A 16,751-nucleotide genomic window follows, 5' to 3' on the forward strand; every position below is an offset into this window, starting at 1 on the left:
ATCATTGAAGTACCTCTCTCAAACCTGTGACCAGAAATACATTTACATGCACAATTCAGTGCATATCTCACATTAGAAGGCAAACTTTTTGAGGAGGTACCAAGTTTCTCATGACAACAGCAGGGTCCACACGATCCCATTTCCTTCCAGTCTGCTCAAAATAGAATTCAGGGCACAGGACACACCCAAGCATACAACAGAGGGCTTAACTCTTGCTCCACCCCCTGAAATCACCGAATCCATTCAGAAAAGAAGCAAATCATTTTGGGCCATACCACCTCACCTGACAAACAAGATCTTCTCCTTAGCTCGAGGCTGATCTCGTTCTGCTTCCGTCGCAAGCTGCTCTGCTCGCTGCTCCAACAGCTTCATGTCATCCATACCGCTCTGTCCAGGTGCTAAGTCAGATACTGAAACCAGAAGACAAGCATAAACGGGAGTGGGAGCAGATACAGAAAGGAACAGGACTTCATCTCAAGGGCCAAGCCTCACCTGTGCCTGTAGCATTGCTGTAAACCTTCAACATCTGGGAAGCCATAAAGTTGACTTGGGTATTGTAGGTGGCCTGCACACTTCTTTTAATGCGTAGCATTTCTCTTATGGTGTCTTCATTCCCATGCCGGATTTCAAATTCCTTCCATGTCTGCCAGAAGCTGGCAGTGGTCTGAAGAGAAAAATAGGGAGATAGTGATTTCACCATTTGATAGACTGGAGCCTCTTCCTCCTAACTTCACTTGCCTTTCCCTCAGAAAACTGTTAAAACAACATCTGATGGCAGGAGAGTACAGAGAATAAATGGGGAAAAGGGGAGAGGTAATTATTTTGTTCAATTTAGCATGTGGCTCACTCACAGTCTTTTTGTATAACTGTTTCATAAGCACTTTGAAATAATTACAGGCACATCAATTATCATTGAGAAGAGAACTGCATTAAATAATGCCAAGAACATTAACAAACATAGCCTAATCCCAGGAAGTACATAGTTTCCAAAAGTTTCCAAACATACTTGTGGTGTGAGGGCTCATTTTTTCTCACTGCATTGTACTGGGCATGACAAATGGCCTTTTCCCAGCCATGTGCCAAGCTCAGCAGAGCCTATTCCCTTCTTGCCCTGGCCAGAGTTCCTTGTGGAGCTAAAGAAGCAGGGCAGATAACGTTTAGAGGTTTCAGTGACTGAAGGAAGGTGGACCTTAGTGCCAACCTCCACTATACATGTCTATTCCAGGCCCAGCTCTGGCCTAGGCAACCACAGATGGGATTAGGACTGAGGCTATAAGCATCTAGCTTTGCTCAGAGACATCACTGCAGATGGTGACTGTAGCCATGAAATTAAAAGACGTTTGCTGCTTGGGAGGACATCTATGGTGAACCTGGGCAGTATAATAAAAAGTAGAGATATCACCCTGCCAACAAAAGTCTGTATAGTTAAAGTGATGGTATTCCCAGTAGTAATGTATGGCTGTGAGAGCTGGACCATAAGGAAGGCCGAGCACAGAAGAATAGATGCTTTTGAACTGTGGTGCTGGAGAAGAATCTTGAAAGTCCCTTGGACTGCAAGAAGATCAAATCAGTCAGTCCTAAGGGAAATCAACCCTGACTGTTCCCTGGAAGGTCAGATGCTGAAGCTGAAGCTCAAATACTTTGGTCACCAAATGAGAAGGGAGCACTCCCTGGAGAAGATCCTGATGCTAGGAAAGACAGAAGGCAAAAGAAGAAGGGGACGGCAAAAGATGAGATGGCTGGACAGTGTTACTGATTTAACAAACACGAATTTGAGCAGACCTCGGAGGATGGTGGAAGACAGGAGGGCCTGGCGTGACTTTGTCCATGGGGTCGCAAAGAGTCGAACTCAACTGTACGACTGAACAACAAAAAAGATGGCCATCTGACAGCAATGCTGATTCTGTGAATTGGGCAGATAATAGAAGGAGGGAAGAAAGGGTCATAGAATCATAGAGTTGGGACCTCCAGGAGTCCAACCCCCTGCACAATGCAGGAAACTCACAAATACCTCCCCTTAAATTCACAGGATCTTCATTGCTGTCAGATGGCCATCTAGCCTCTATTTAAAAACCTCCAAGGAAGGAGAGCCCACCACCTCCCGAGGAAGCCTGTTCCACTGAAGAATCGCTCTAACGGTCTAGCTAATGTTGAGCTGGAAACTCAATTTCAACCCAATGGCTCTGGTCCTACCTTCTGGGGCCACAGAAAACAATTCCACACCATCCTCTATATGACAGTCCTTCAAGTACTTGAAGATGGTGATCATATCACCTCTCAGCCGCCTCCTCTCCAGGCTAAACAGTGCTTAGTTCTTGTGCCCTTTCTTACACATCCTGGGAATGCTGTTCACCACTTTGGGGTCAGGCAGCAATTTTTCTTCAGGCCAGTTTGGCAAGGGATCCTGGAGGTTTTTGCCATCTTCTGGGCATGGAGCCTGCAGGGGTCACCGGGGATGTGTTTTTGGGGGAGAGGTGTTTGTGAATTTCCTGCATTGTGCAGGGGGTTGGACTAGATGACCCTGGAGGTTCCTTCTAATTCTATGATTCTATGAATGGGAAGCTAGTAGGAAGAGTTTGTTCTCTCTGCAAGGAAACAGAACTTGCCAGTGGTGCATCTGACTAATCTGAATGAGGGGGAGGAGAGGCGACTTACTCGGGGATCACACATCTGTGAACAGTAGGAGTAGATTGCACGACCTCGGTCTATTTCGCCAAGCTTGCACTCCATGTCTGCAAACCGGAGGCACATCTCTCGAGCATGCTCATCTGACAGAACCTGCAAACAGAATGTACTGTGAGAAGGTCCAGGATGGTCGATAACAACGGAATTCAATCCTATTTAGCCCCTAAATAGCAAACGCCATCCCTTGCAAACCAAAACCAGGCAACCTGGCCTCAGGCTGAGTGCATAAAGTCCTGTACTCAGAAACTGACCTCGATGGCCTTCTCATAGATGCTACGGGTGTGAGTGACTCCATAGATTTCAGCTGCTCTCTTGATGTAGATGTTGTACATATCATACTGCTCTGAGGGCTGCACAGCCTGAGTTGCCCGCTCATACACTGCCATGGCATGACGTGCCAGCCCATACTCTTCCTCTAGCTTGGCATACAACAGGTAGATAGCTGTGAAGAGATGGGAAGTTAGAGCTAGACTCTGCCTCTTCCTATCTTTGTGTCAACACTTCTCACCAAGGCCTTTGACCTTCTATGGCCTGCTCTGCCCATTCCAGAGTGACAAAAACACCTCAGTGAACACAGGAATGACTACTCCACAATTGCCCTCCTCCACAATTTCCTCCTCCATGAAACAGCCCTCAAGAAAGGTAAGCCATTGGACTCAGACCCCCAGGGACTGGCATCTAGAATATCAACAAAGGAAACACAGCTGGTTCTGCCTCTTGGGCCCTGTAATTTTCCATTATTCAAATTCGTGGGATAGTGGAACTCGCTTTTCTTGTCAACTCGCACTCACACGTGCAATAGATTAGTATCTCTGTCTATTGCAAGATACCATAACACCACATACTCTTAGCATATTTCTGGGGACAGCCATCCAGCGCCTGTTCAAAGAGGTCCCGAGCACGTTCCAGCTTCTTGCCACCATAGCGGTCAATGAATTTGGTTAGGTAGGTATTCCAGATGTCATACACATTTGGCCACTTGAACAAGGAGATGCCCCTCTCATACGCCTGCCACAGAGAACAGATGCTGGAAATGAGACATTCAGACCTTTCTTGAACTTTTCAAGAGAAAAAGAAAACTCACTCGACTAGCCCAAGCAAAGCATTAAATCATTGGTGCACACAGACCAGTATAATCTACTCCAACTAGCAGCCCATCTCCAGAAAAAAGAGGTCTTTTCCCAGCTTTGCATCCCAAGAATCTTTTGAACTGAAGGTGCCAAGAAACAAACTTGGGCGCTTCTGTATGCAGAACACCTTCTCTGCCAATGAGATATCTTTTTCCTTCTCAACTGTTTGCTGAGCCCCTCTAGCTTCTACACTATAGTCAGCCTGTGCCTCTTGGACAGTCCGCAAGGTCTTCATCCTGCTTCTGCAGCTGGGCTGCAAAAGGAGGAAGAAAAGCCAGCCAGCCTGCTCTTCTCAGACAGTTCAAGAGGCATGAGGGAGGAGATGAAAACTCCGCTAGACCGCACCTCTCAGAGAGTCCAAGAAGTGGGGAAGGGATCTTTTTCCTGTTTTTGTAGTCCAGGCCACAAAAGCTGAAAGAAAGCCCAACCAGCCCACTCCTCTCAGAGAGTCTGAGAGGTGTCTGGGGGGGGGGGGGGGTGTGGAATCTTTTTCCTGGTTTTGCAGGAAAGAAAGTCCAGTCAGCCTGCATGTCTTGGACAGTCTGAGAGAGGCAGGGGGGAGGTCAGTTGCTCATGGAATGGATCAGGCCCCTGAGGGGGACATCTGGTCTGCGGGCTGCCTCTTTGATATCCCTGCTTCTACAGCTTTCAGTATCACTCTAACAGTAATCCAAAGTGGAATTTAATTCATTCTTCAGGCCAAGTGTTCTGCACAGCTCCCTCTTCCTGCATAGGGAGGCAGTGCCTCAGCACACTCTAGCTGTTTGAGAGCAAAGGCCCCCCTTCTACTGGATGAGTGGCGCCCAGACTGGCCACATGGTCTCTACAAGGAGGTATCAACAGGGTCATCTCACCTTGAAGCTCTCTTCAAAGTAATTGTGCTCTTCCAAGAACAGACCATAGTTAATGATGATTTGAGGGGTGGCGATGCGCAGGTCCAGAATGCGGTCATACACAGCTTTAGTAGACTGGGGGGGTGCCAAAACAGAGGAATGTTAGTTGTAAGCTGGGCCGCTAAAAACAACGATCAGAAGATCAGGTACAACCTTCAGTCTCTACTCCTTCTCCCAACAACACTCAGAGCACAAGGGGATCAGCAAGAAGGAAATAAGTCTGCCTTTTGCAGCATAGCCTGTAGGTCCGCTATCCACAGCGTGTCAATCTAGACAGATAACCAAGGCTTTACTCTAGGAACAAAGGGCTCTCCACAGACTCCAGTCAGATCGGGAGAGCACTTGGGAGCAGAACAGAAGCACTGGGGGAAGGTGTGGAAGCATGCTAAAAGGGTAGCTTTCACAGAGAGTATCCACTTGTATGAACAACATACAAAGCAAAAACAGGAAATAGAAAAGGAAGTCCAGAGACCTAATGAATTTATTTAGAACAGCGTGTGCACCTGTACCAAGAAACTGGCATTTTGTAAGCAGAGATTCAGTTGCTAGGACTGGGAGCCAGAGGTATGTCTGAGCTGTGGAAGGCTGGCCCAAGCAGTAGAGAAGCATGCCACTGAATGAGGCCTGCTTGATAAAATGGAGGCCAGTTCTCTGGAGCAAACTCCAGTGATGGATTCTTCAGCGCTACGCACACCACAAGCCCATGGCTCTGCTACAGCAGCCTTGCTGTGGCTGTAGTGCCTTTTCATGGGATTATTTCACAGATATGGGAGTGACGGCGAATTGGAGGGGAGCAGTCTGCAGAATGGCTTATTGTCAAGGAAGCAGGAGAAGTCTTTTATTTTGGAATACCCAAAAGAGTTCTAAATCCAGCAACAAGAAGCAGAGAGACCCACAGAATATCCAGATTTGGCTTCCAGCAAAAGACAAAAAATATTTTCTGAATTCAAAATCAATGCACTTCTGCCTGGCTGAAAGGTCACTTGGGAGGCCTTAAGCAGTAAACGTTATTTACTGCAAGGACAGATTGTCCCGGCGGTTAATCCTTTTGTCTGCTAAACTGGGGCCAGATTTCTAATTTGTCTTTAGTCTAATTCCCAGATGTTGTTCTGTCTCTTAGCCCAAGGAGACTAGTTCCTTAGTCTCAAGGAGACCTTTATTGCTCAGCTTTAATCATTAGACCAGTCAGGGAGAATGTACTCCTCTTTGTGGCAACAGTAACAAAGGTAATGAAAGAGAGCCCCCCAAAAGGGACCTCTTTACCAACTGTGTGAGATGGGAGCCATTGCAGTTGCTCCAACTAAGGATCCTGGCACTGAGAACTGGGGGTGGGACAACAGGAGTGAAGAAGGACCACTTACCTTGAAGCTGCCTAGACTCTCCTCCAGATCAGCCAGCATGGACCAAACTTTGAGGGATTTGTATACACGGTTCTGCACAGGTTCTGAGGAATCAAAATACTCTGCCTTCTTAACCGGAATAGCTGTGGCTTTCTGTAGAGGGAAGAGACGACAGAACTGGTGAATGCACAGGAGACAGATCCCCACACGGTGGTGAGATAACAGACTGTCAAGAAGCCCTAGAAATTAAAAACTGGGCTCATTTGTAAATACTTGCTTCCAGTCAAAGGCCACACATCAAACTGGTACATCTGAAGGAAGGAGAATGCAAGCAAATCTAGCTTCGCTGCCTCTTGCAGGCACAACCCCCAATGAGCCCACAGGCCTACTGCACTGAGTTTATTTATTTAATTCATTTATACCCTGTCTTTCTCCCCAATGGACACCTAAAGTAGCTTGCACCATTTTATTCTGCTCCTTCACTTTTTCCTCACAACAGCCCTGTGAGGTAAGTTAGGCTGAGTGTGTGTGAGTGGCCCAAGGTCACCCAGTGAGCTTCCATGGCACAACTGGAGATTCAAACCTGAGTCTTCCAGATACTAGTCTGACACTCTTAACCAGTAAACCACAGTGACTCTTTCTTGCTTCTTTTAGATCTGCTGGTATCAACGGGACTAAAGCAACAGGAGAAACTCATAGCTCATTCCCTCCAGCATTGCTGCAGCTTGTGAAGAGAACAGAGACACCAAGGGGGGAAGGATCTGACTGCCCACAGAAACATGCAGCCACCTTTAGTCTGCACAGAGCCATGAAGGAAGATGGTCTTCCTTGACCTTCTGAGGCACAGAAGATCTGGAGTGCTGGCTTCTAGCATCCTATTTATAATCATTGCGTGCTATTCAGGTTGTGGAGCAAAAGGGAACCCCAGCCAGCAGATCCCACTCTAAAGATACAAATGGAAGAGAGCATCCCTGTGTTTTGACCACCAGGCCATCCCTCTGTCACCTTAAAAAGTAGCCCTTCCCAGCCGCCACTCCCTAGAAGATCCCCAGTTTGCCTCACCCGCAGAATGCGCAGAGCCTGGTCATAGTTCTCGTGTCGTAGCTCCATCTCACCGTACTCACACCACACGCTGGCCAGCTCGTCCACTTGCTTAAAATTCACCTTGCTGGCCTTTTCAAAAATGGTCCGGGCCTGGGGCAAGTAAAGGAAGGTAAGATGAATGGCAGTCCAGTCCAGAAGGGGCCACCAATTTGAGTACCTATTCTCTGGCTTGGCTGCAGTGTGCAAGGCAGATTATGCCCTCAGTTTTCTGGGTCATGCTGTGCCACCAGAACTGCTGCATCTCTATAACCTCCAGGGAGTTGATCATCATAGGGATGCAGAATTTAATCCTCTCTCTGTAAATGCGGGTGGACTCCAAAATTCAGTGACCTAGTTTGGTTTTCTTTTTGCTGGGACCCCCCTAGGATCATCGACAGAAGACAAAGAGGAAACAGAGGTGGGGCTAGTCACCACGCCAGCCATACATGGGCATGAACTGCAGAGAATTTATACCTGACTTACGATACAGTCTAACACCAGCCTCCACCCCAAAAAGGGACAGGTGGGTGATGGTTACAAGCAACCAATTAATACGGATATTTTATAAATGAATAGTTCAAGGCCTCCTATAGGCTCCACAGCAGGTTTTTTAAAATCAGAAATGTTTAAGAAACAACACTTAAAAGCACAAAAAAATCCATATTATGACTAAGAAAACACTAAGGCTCAAAAAAAGACAACATGCTCATATGTCAGGCAAGTAGTATGCAGAAAACTTCAGACAATATATAAGCATGTCCTTATTCCTCCCACCTCAGTAAGAAAACCAAACTAACAGTCTGATCCTTTTATAAGTTTACTCAGAAATTGACTACGCTGACTTCAGTGGGTTTTATTCCTAAGGATCGGTATGCACAGCAAACCCAGGAGAGTTACTGTGAGGCTGACGATTAAAGACTAGATATTGCTATGAATTCCACCCATCAGCCTTTTACTTAGGATTTTTTTTAAAGAAACCTAGTAGCAGGTAGGCAAGTTTTTATTTGTCTACAACTTTTTTCAGCCAGCACTAAAGATCAGCCAGACTGCTCAACGGGAAGTGATGAAAAGCAGGGAAACCCCCCCCCCCTGCACTCACCCACTTCAAATATCGCCAGTGGCTGCAAAGGTGGGAGATTTTATTTTAATATTCGATTTGTCTACTGCCCCTCCTCCACAAAGTGAGGCTCAGAGCAGTTCACAACAGTATAAAAACAGAGGTAATAAATATAGTAAAACATTATAAAATGCAGAGTATAAAAAGCAAACAATTTACAATTGACAGCTGTGCATCCAGCATTAAGCCCCAAAAATACATTTAACCAGGGCAGGCCTGACAGAAAAAGCTCAGCTTTACAGCTCCTGAAGAGCTTAGGGAGGTCCCACAGGGCCTGGCTCTCATCTGAGAGGGTGTTCCACCAGGATGCTCCTTGCCCTGGCGGATGCCAAACATGCAACCCGAGGGCCTGGGGCCACCAGTAAGCAAGATGACGACTGCAGGCACTGAGGGGAGCTGGTCCCTCAGGTATGATGTTCTGGTCAGAAGCCCGGCAGCTGCATTTTGGACAACCAGAAGTCTCATGGACAGCCCTTGAGATGAGTGAGCAAGCACATATTCTATTGAAGTCTACACAAGAATCCACTCATTTCTCCTAAACGTATGCAGAAGGGTTTCATAAAAATACATCCCCCCCTCCCACACACACAATTCCTTCCCTCTCCTGCCACCAAGCAGGAATTTGGTTTTTTGTACCAAACAGCAGCACCACAGTGCTTCTGCTCCAGGAAAAAAACAAATCAATCCTCGTTTTCTCAAAGTATAGAAAACTTGGGTTGCTGACTTGTTGCAACGGAACAGTTTATCTGCTCCTGGAGGCAGCAGCTAGATAAAGCCAAAGCAGGTTGGTGGTGAGCTTTTCTCCTTGGCCAGAGAGGTTCCACAGCTGATGAATCCTGGGAAGCAGGGGAGCAAAGAGGATGTGTGGCAGGGAACTACAGATGTGAGAGAGAATGAAAATGGTGCAGGCACACCCATTCTTAGCCAGCCCATCAAAACTGGTGGAGGAGCATCAGAAGCCTTCTGGATCTACTACTTCAAAGCAGCTGGCAATATCCCAGCCAAAATCCTGCTCACTCTCGATCTAGGCAGCATTAAAGTGAAGGAGCAAACTTTTCTAAGGATACAGGTAAGGCAGCATTTGCTTCCCACTCCAGTGCATCACTTACATCTTCTATCTGTTCATTAACTTCGTAGAACTTGGCAAAAGCAACCCACAGGGTCTGAGTCTTTCCAGTGGCTTTAAAGGGATCAACAGTCTGCACAGCTTCTGTATAAGTATTGATGATCTGCAAAGGGTGATGAGAAGAATCAGAGAAGGCATCAGAAGGTTCTCCCCTTTCTCAGTATGAAGCTGGGTATATCCGCACCCCTGAGCTAGCCTCTTCACGCCACATTTTCAGTTTAGGCCCTCATGACAGCCTTCAAGCTAGCAGATCAACTGGACTAATAAGAGCTGTAATCCATAAGCACCCTTGTGGACCAGCTGCACAGATTCCAAAATAAAATGTACTGCCTGAGTTCCTATTAACAGACAGAAGCATTCAGCCTCTCACACACAGAAATATGGAATCCCAGTAGAACTGTACGATGTTTTCCAACAGGGGTGGCCAAACTCGCTTAACGTAAGAGCCACATAGAATAAACGTCAGATGTTTGAGAGCCACAAGACATGAAAGTCAGATGTCTGAGAGCGGGCAGGCAAGCGGGCAGGAAGAAAAATAGATGGCAGAGGGAGGGGGAGGTGAAAAGAAAGCAACTGACTTTAAATGCCTTCTCCAAGCTGACAGCTGGCTTGGCTTGGAGAAATGATTTAAAAAGAGAACTGCCTTCTCCAAACCAGCCAACAGGGTGGTGGGGGCTTTGAAAGCCACACAATATACCTGAAAGAGCCCCACACGGCTCCCGCGTTGCAGGCTGGCCACCCCTGTTTTCCAAGCACACACTAAATAATTAACTATCTCCACTGGCCTGGGAATGAGGGGAGACAGCGGCTCTCAGAAGGCGGCTCCAAACTCTGAACATTCCACATTCCATGCCATAATCCAGCACTTGTCAAAAGGGAACTTCACATGCATAACCCGTTGCCTTGGCTGGCTTCTCAAGTCTGCAACCGCTCTGCTGACATGACGCTTCCCTACCTCCCGGGGTTTGCCTTCGTACAGCTTCACTCGCTTATGCCACTCATGAACGTTGTGAGGATTCTGGCGCAGCAGGACACTGTTGAGAAGCAGAGGCCGACGTGTGATGAGCTGCTCAAAACGAGCCAGGCGCAGTTCCAGGTCGACATCATCTATATCCCCATGAAGAAGGAAAGCAAGGGACAGTGTAGGAAGGCAACCAGAGGTCATCTCTATCTTCTTACCCCTATGTTCTAGTGATCATTTAGCCAAGCTCCAAAGCACTCAAATCGAAGGAAGGGAATTAGGGCTCGTGGTGCCCACAACCAGTATAAAAAGGCAAAAGAAAGCAGAACAGAAGCTCCCTGTTAACATAAGGCTTTGGCAGAGTCAAAACTGCAGTGAGCAAAATCTGCCACAATGTAAAGGTTTTAGGGAAACCCTGCAGTATTCTTCCCCTGATGTTGTCTGACAAAGCCGTCTCCTACAAAGCCGGAGAAGAACATGCTTTCCACCAGCCGTACAGCTCTTACCTTCCTCCTCACGGCCCATCTCAGACTGTGTCTCCATCTTAGCAGCAATCATACTTTCTTCAAACTGGGCGTAGCTGTCAAACACCTGAGTGAAATCTCGCACTGTCATCACTGTCTGTATTGCTTCTTCATACACATCTCGAGCCTAAGACAGACAAAGGGATCACCGGCAACTGCTCCAGTGCACAAAGGGGGGAAAGGTGGCCTCTTCTAGCCACCAGCCACCCATCAGCTCCCATGCGTCTTTCAAAGGCACTTGTCTTTCAAGATAGCATAAGCCACTTCTGCACTCTTGCCTTTATGCCACTGGAACAGCAACATGAGAGAGAATCTGTTTGGAATAAATAATGAACTTTCTGCACTAAGAAACAGTGGCTGTTAAAGTGGCCAAGTTTGCAGATGACACTAAATTGCTCAGGGTGGTGAGAACCAGAGAGGATTGTGAGGAACTCCAAAGGGATCTGTTGAGGCTGGGTGAGTGGGCGTCAACGTGGCAGATGCGGTTCAATGTGGCCAAGTGCAAAGTAATGCACATTGGGGCCAAGAATCCCAGCTACAAATACAAGTTAATGGGGTGTGAACTGGCAGAGATTGACCAAGAGAGAGATCTTGGGGTCGTGGTAGATAACTCACTGAAAATGTCAAGATAGTGTGCGATTGCAATAAAAAAGGCCAACGCCATGCTGGGAATTATTAGGAAGGGAATTGAAAACAAATCAGCCAGTATCATAATGCCCCTGTATAAATCAATGGTGCGGTCTCATTTGGAATACTGTGTGCAATTCTGATCACTGCACCTCAAAAAGGATATTATAGCATTGGAAAAAGTGCAGAAAAGGGCAACTAGAATTATTAAAGGGTTGGAACACTTTCCCTATGAAGAAAGGTTAAAACGCTTGGGGCTCTTTAGCTTGGAGAAACGTCGACTGCGGGGTGACATGATAGAGGTTTACAAGATTATGCACGGGATGGAGAAAGTAGAGAAAGAAGTACTTTTCTCCCTTTCTCACCATACAAGAACTCGTGGGCATTCGATGAAATGGCTGAGCAGTCAGGTTAAAACGGATAGAAGGAAGTACTTCTTCACCCAAAGGGTGATTAACATGTGGAATTCACTGCCACAGGAGGTGGTGGTGGTGGCTACAAGCACAGACAGCTTCAAGAGGGGGTTAGATAAAAATATGGAGCAGAGGTCCATCAGTGGCTATTAGCCACAGTGTGTGTGTGTGTGTGTGTGTGTGTGTATAAATAAATTTTTGGCCACTGTGTGACAGAGTATTGGACTGGATGGGCCATTGGCCTGATCCAACATGGCTTCTCTTATGTTCTTATTAAACAACCACCTATAATTCACCCTGATGTGATAATTGCATTATAATGGCTGGGACCTTGACTAGCCATTTAAAAGCCATGTTCAGAGCACTGGAAATCATCAACTAAAACCTTCAATCAAACGCAAAGTATGTTTGCTAAAACAGAATCTTGAGTCTCAATCTGGGGGAATTAAAGTCAAGACTAGCCAGACAGTTTAGCCTGAACATCATTTGCATCTACATGTTATGCTTCCCATTTCTCTCCTGACTTTATGCACCATCCAAGAAAACAAAAGAGCATTTTTTTTTAAAAAAAAAAAAGTGTGGTGGCCCAGAAAGAAGACTGAACATTGTTATTCATACAAACATACCAAGAGAGCACTAAGATGTTTATTTATGGCAAATCAGCAAAGATGCTCTGACCAAGCATTGCAGAAAAGTGGGAGAGTAACTCTCCTACCCCTTGAGCAGCGTTTTAATGCAGCTTGAAGAGCACGCTGTTATGCTTCTTGCGGCAGCATCATGACTAAGAAGCCCATAATTAAGATGCTCTTGTGTAATTTGGGAATACTGTAACTAAGCAGGTTGCTCGACTGATGGCTTTAATCGGAAAAATTAAGCAGGCTCAGAAAAGTGCAGAGACTCAGGTGATGAACTGACTGTATTCCATGCTTGATGACATACAGCAAGAGGGATGCTCTGAGACCCTGATATTCACATGGATACAATATTTTCTTTGAGTAGCAATATATCCTCATCTCTTATGCATTAGAGAGTTCCACTCTTGCCAATGCCTTTCCTCAGTCTTTGTCTCCTCTTAGCTCACTAGCTTTTTATTCTCTTTATCTGGCTGCCTGGCAACCTTCTACACTTCTCCATTTCCTTTTGATTTTGTGGGTTAGAATGGATTCTGAAAGTTATTTTGTTTACCATTTGTTCCTTGATATGTATGAAAATCAATAAAGCAGTTTTACAAGTGTAGGTGGGCAGAAGAAAACCAAGAATGGAAACAAATTGAAATTAAAGTAGTTTGAGCAAATTTTGTGGATTTGTCACTGGGACCTAGCTTCAGCTAACCCCTAGCATATAATCATTTGTGTCCCATGGGCCTACCTTCCCATAATGCACATTCATGCAGTGAAAGGTCTTTAGTCAAACAGCTTTTAATTTTGTTGCATCAGTACAAAACCCTGAAAAACCTATTTACTGGGTGGGCCAGTAAATGGGATGAATGTACATACCACAAGCCACACATTCTGTTTTGTCAGAGGACTGAAGATTTTGTTTTGTCAGAGGGCTGAAAATTGCCTATCTGCAATTTCCCCCATAAACTCTTGATCAGAGCAGATGTCTCAGGAGTTAAAGGATTTAATCTCTATGCTTTTGTGAATCTGTCACTTGGACCTAGCTTCAGCTGAGCCCTGGCATATAACCATACATGTCCCATATGCCTACCTTCTCAAAATGCCCACTGCGAATGTAATAGTCTGCTAAGGAACACCACAGCTTGCCCAGCTGGTCTGTGAAACGGGTCAGGCCACCCCGGATAATGGCCCCCACATTAAGAGACTTGACTTTGTCTGGATTCTGAGAGATAAGATCACACAGCTCATGCCACAGCTGCAATAGAGAATGCAAAGTATCAGGAAGATCTTGAAGCCACTGGGAAGCAAGAAAATTGACAAGTACACAGATCCTACAGAAGTCATGTTTAGATGAAGAACAGGAGAGGGAGCCTCCGTACCATTTTGCAGGGTAGAACTAGGTAGATTCTCTATGAACCTCACCTGATAGTTGGATTTCCCCTCCTTAGAGACAAAGCATTCATCGTTAACCACAGCTGCAAGGCGGACGGCAGCCTCATCCAGACGGTCAATGGAGCACAGGTACTCAATATACTCCTCAGCATTCTCTGGGCTCAACTGCAACATAAACACATCCAGTGGCAGCTGGAAATGGCAACCCATGGCTCCCCAAGGGTAAATACAATGGCCACTCTTCTATATACACAGGCTACTCAAGTGATGCTGACTGCTATTTGGGATAGAAGACTAAGGCTGCGATCACACACACTAAATAATGCTCTTTCAATCCACTTTCAATGCACTTTCCAACTGGATTTTGCTAATTCACACAGTAAAATCCAGTTTGAAAGTGGATTGAAAGTGCATTATTTAATGTGTGCTACTGCAGTCTAAAGAGCATAGAATTGTACTTAGACAACAGCCCATAATAGATCAAGGACAATTAGGGAAATTTGTGGCTCCTGATTACTCCCAGTTCATCAGTGATCATTTTTCCATGGTCACGTCTGCATTTTATTTTCCTCTCTTTTAACTTTTTCCAGCTTCAGAACACCTTCCAGAAAATGCCCCCACCAAATGCAGTATTTGAATAACAATCTAAGTGTTCTATACACAACTGTAAACAGTTTCTCTTCTTCCACTTGATGCCACTAACAGAATGAAGCTCAGAATACCTGCTTTAGAGTGAGCACCTACACGGCTCCTAGGTAAGAAACACATTAGTTAGAGACCAGGTGACCCACTCACCTTCAAGTATCTGCGGTAGACCCGTACAGCTGTCTCAGGTAGTGGATACAGACGCACAAACTTCAGGTAGAGTGGCCAGATGCGATGGTGTTGTGTAATGGGCAAAGCCCGGAGTGCCCGGTCAAAGGTCCTGCGTGTGCGAGTGATTCGACACTGATCCATGAGAAACTGGCAATAATCTAACCATATCCGAGGCATCTGAAGGTACATGGGACATTAAGTATGTTAATAATCATCTTGTGGGATCAGACCAAAGGTCCACTAACCCAGCGCTCTATTTCAAACAATGGCCCTCCAGATGCTACTGACAGGTTCACAACCAGGCTGTGATGGAGATGGCTGTTTTGCCCCAGAATATGGTATGTAATCAAGCATGACATGGTGTTTGAACATATCAGTTTATCTAGTAAAGTTCTACCTCACTTTTACTCCAAGAAACTGAGAGTAGTACACATAGTTTTTCCTTCCACATTTTATCCTCACAAAAATGTTCTGAGACAGGTTAGGTCAAGACAGTGCGACTGGCCCAAGACCATCCCATGAGCCTCCAGGCACACTAGGGATCTTGAAATTGGGTCTTCCTAATGCAACATTCTAACAACTTTACCACACTGGTTCATAAAGATTCCATGCTTAGTTATTTTGTCTCAAAGAATCCCCCATTAATAAATCTAGACCAGGGGTGTCAAACTCATGAGGGCTGGATCTGACATAAATGTGACCTTGCTGAGCTGGGCCATGTGTGTCAAAAAATGTAATGCCAGGTAGGGGAGATATATAAACTTTATACAGACAAACACACACACTCAACCTAATTTTACTTTACTGGCTTGTTGAGCCTCAGCCAACAGAAGGAAGAGAGGCTTGGCTCTAACTCTGCTGTGTGATTGAGAGAGCCTGGCAAAGCTAGCTCCCTTCTCCACTTCCTCCCCAAGGGAGAAGCTTTGCTCTGTAGCTCCTGTGTGATTGAGCAAGCCTGGCAAAGCAAGTTGTGATGCAGAAGGAAGCAAAAGAGGGAGAAGAAAGCAGACAACAGTGAGTTGCTCAGGAGCCTGATCTGGTCCCTGGGCCTCATGTTTGACACCAGTGATCTAGACCTTTATTTTAAAAGCTGCCTAGCATAGTTGCCACCAACACATCATCACCATAGATAACAATTTCCTAATGGAACTGGTTCAATCCCGCTTTCCCACTGGCTGTGATGTGCACTCCATTAGTGATTGGCCCACTCTCTCCCCCCCCCATGCTAATCATTAATCACTCTCCTGTGCCACTCGCTAGCTATGCTCCTCTCCCCTGCTCACTGCCTGACCCAGGACAGATGAGGATTGGACCACTGGGGAAGCTACTAGGCAGTAGCTGTTGCTAGGCAATGGACCTTGCTTCTGTCAGTAACCAAGCTTGGTTCTCTCAGTGAAAGCCAGAGGCTTTCCAGGCCTCCTTTGGCCTTTGAGGGAGAACTCATTGGGCCCAGTCCTGACTAGGGCTGTCAGTTCCAGGTTGGTGGGAAATTCCTGGAGATTTTGTGATAGAGTATACAGAAACCAGAGTTTGGGGAGGGAAGTGAATATAATGTCACAGAGCCCACTCTCCAAAGCAGTTACTTTCTCCAGGGGGAGAGAGCTGTTGTCTGTAGTTCAGCTGTGATACCAAAAGATCTTCAGGCTCCACCTGGAAATTGGCTGCCCTACACATGGCTGCTTGCTACTGCTGCTGGGAGGGAGATAGGGTTGCCAATTCCTAGTTGGGAAATTCCTGGATATTTGAGGAGTGGAGCTTGGAGACAGTGGGGTTTGAGGAGGGATGGGACCTCAGACTGGTACAATGCCATAGACTCCACCCTCCAAAGCAGCCACTTCCTCCTGGGGAACCACTGTTGCCAATCTCCAGGTGAGGGCTGGAGATCACTCAGAATTACAACTGCTCTACATATGGCAGACATCAGCTCCCCTGGAGAAAATGGTGGACTCTGTCATTATACCCTGCTGAAGACACTTCTCTACTGCTTTGGTCCACACTGTTATTTTGGACTTGTCACAGACTTC

At 46.2% G+C, this 16,751-nt stretch overlaps 1 protein-coding gene across 1 annotated transcript in view; it reads right to left on the reverse strand.

The window, feature by feature from the left end:
- The window catches only part of XAB2 (XPA binding protein 2), a 36,330-nt gene that overhangs the window by 7,658 nt on the left and 11,921 nt on the right, over window positions 1–16,751 (reverse strand). The window contains exons 4-17 of the mRNA XM_060240718.1: window positions 14,707–14,904; window positions 13,942–14,076; window positions 13,610–13,774; window positions 10,842–10,986; window positions 10,330–10,481; window positions 9,358–9,477; window positions 7,111–7,242; window positions 6,070–6,201; window positions 4,670–4,783; window positions 3,531–3,693; window positions 2,937–3,127; window positions 2,656–2,778; window positions 493–664; window positions 284–410 (exon numbers count right to left, since the gene is read on the reverse strand). Of these exons, the coding sequence (XP_060096701.1) occupies window positions 284–410; window positions 493–664; window positions 2,656–2,778; window positions 2,937–3,127; window positions 3,531–3,693; window positions 4,670–4,783; window positions 6,070–6,201; window positions 7,111–7,242; window positions 9,358–9,477; window positions 10,330–10,481; window positions 10,842–10,986; window positions 13,610–13,774; window positions 13,942–14,076; window positions 14,707–14,904 (2,069 nt within the window). The remainder of the gene's footprint in view (window positions 1–283; window positions 411–492; window positions 665–2,655; window positions 2,779–2,936; window positions 3,128–3,530; window positions 3,694–4,669; window positions 4,784–6,069; window positions 6,202–7,110; window positions 7,243–9,357; window positions 9,478–10,329; window positions 10,482–10,841; window positions 10,987–13,609; window positions 13,775–13,941; window positions 14,077–14,706; window positions 14,905–16,751) is intronic.

This window comes from Heteronotia binoei, chromosome 5, assembly GCF_032191835.1.
Source record: "Heteronotia binoei isolate CCM8104 ecotype False Entrance Well chromosome 5, APGP_CSIRO_Hbin_v1, whole genome shotgun sequence".
NCBI lineage: Eukaryota > Metazoa > Chordata > Lepidosauria > Squamata > Gekkonidae > Heteronotia > Heteronotia binoei.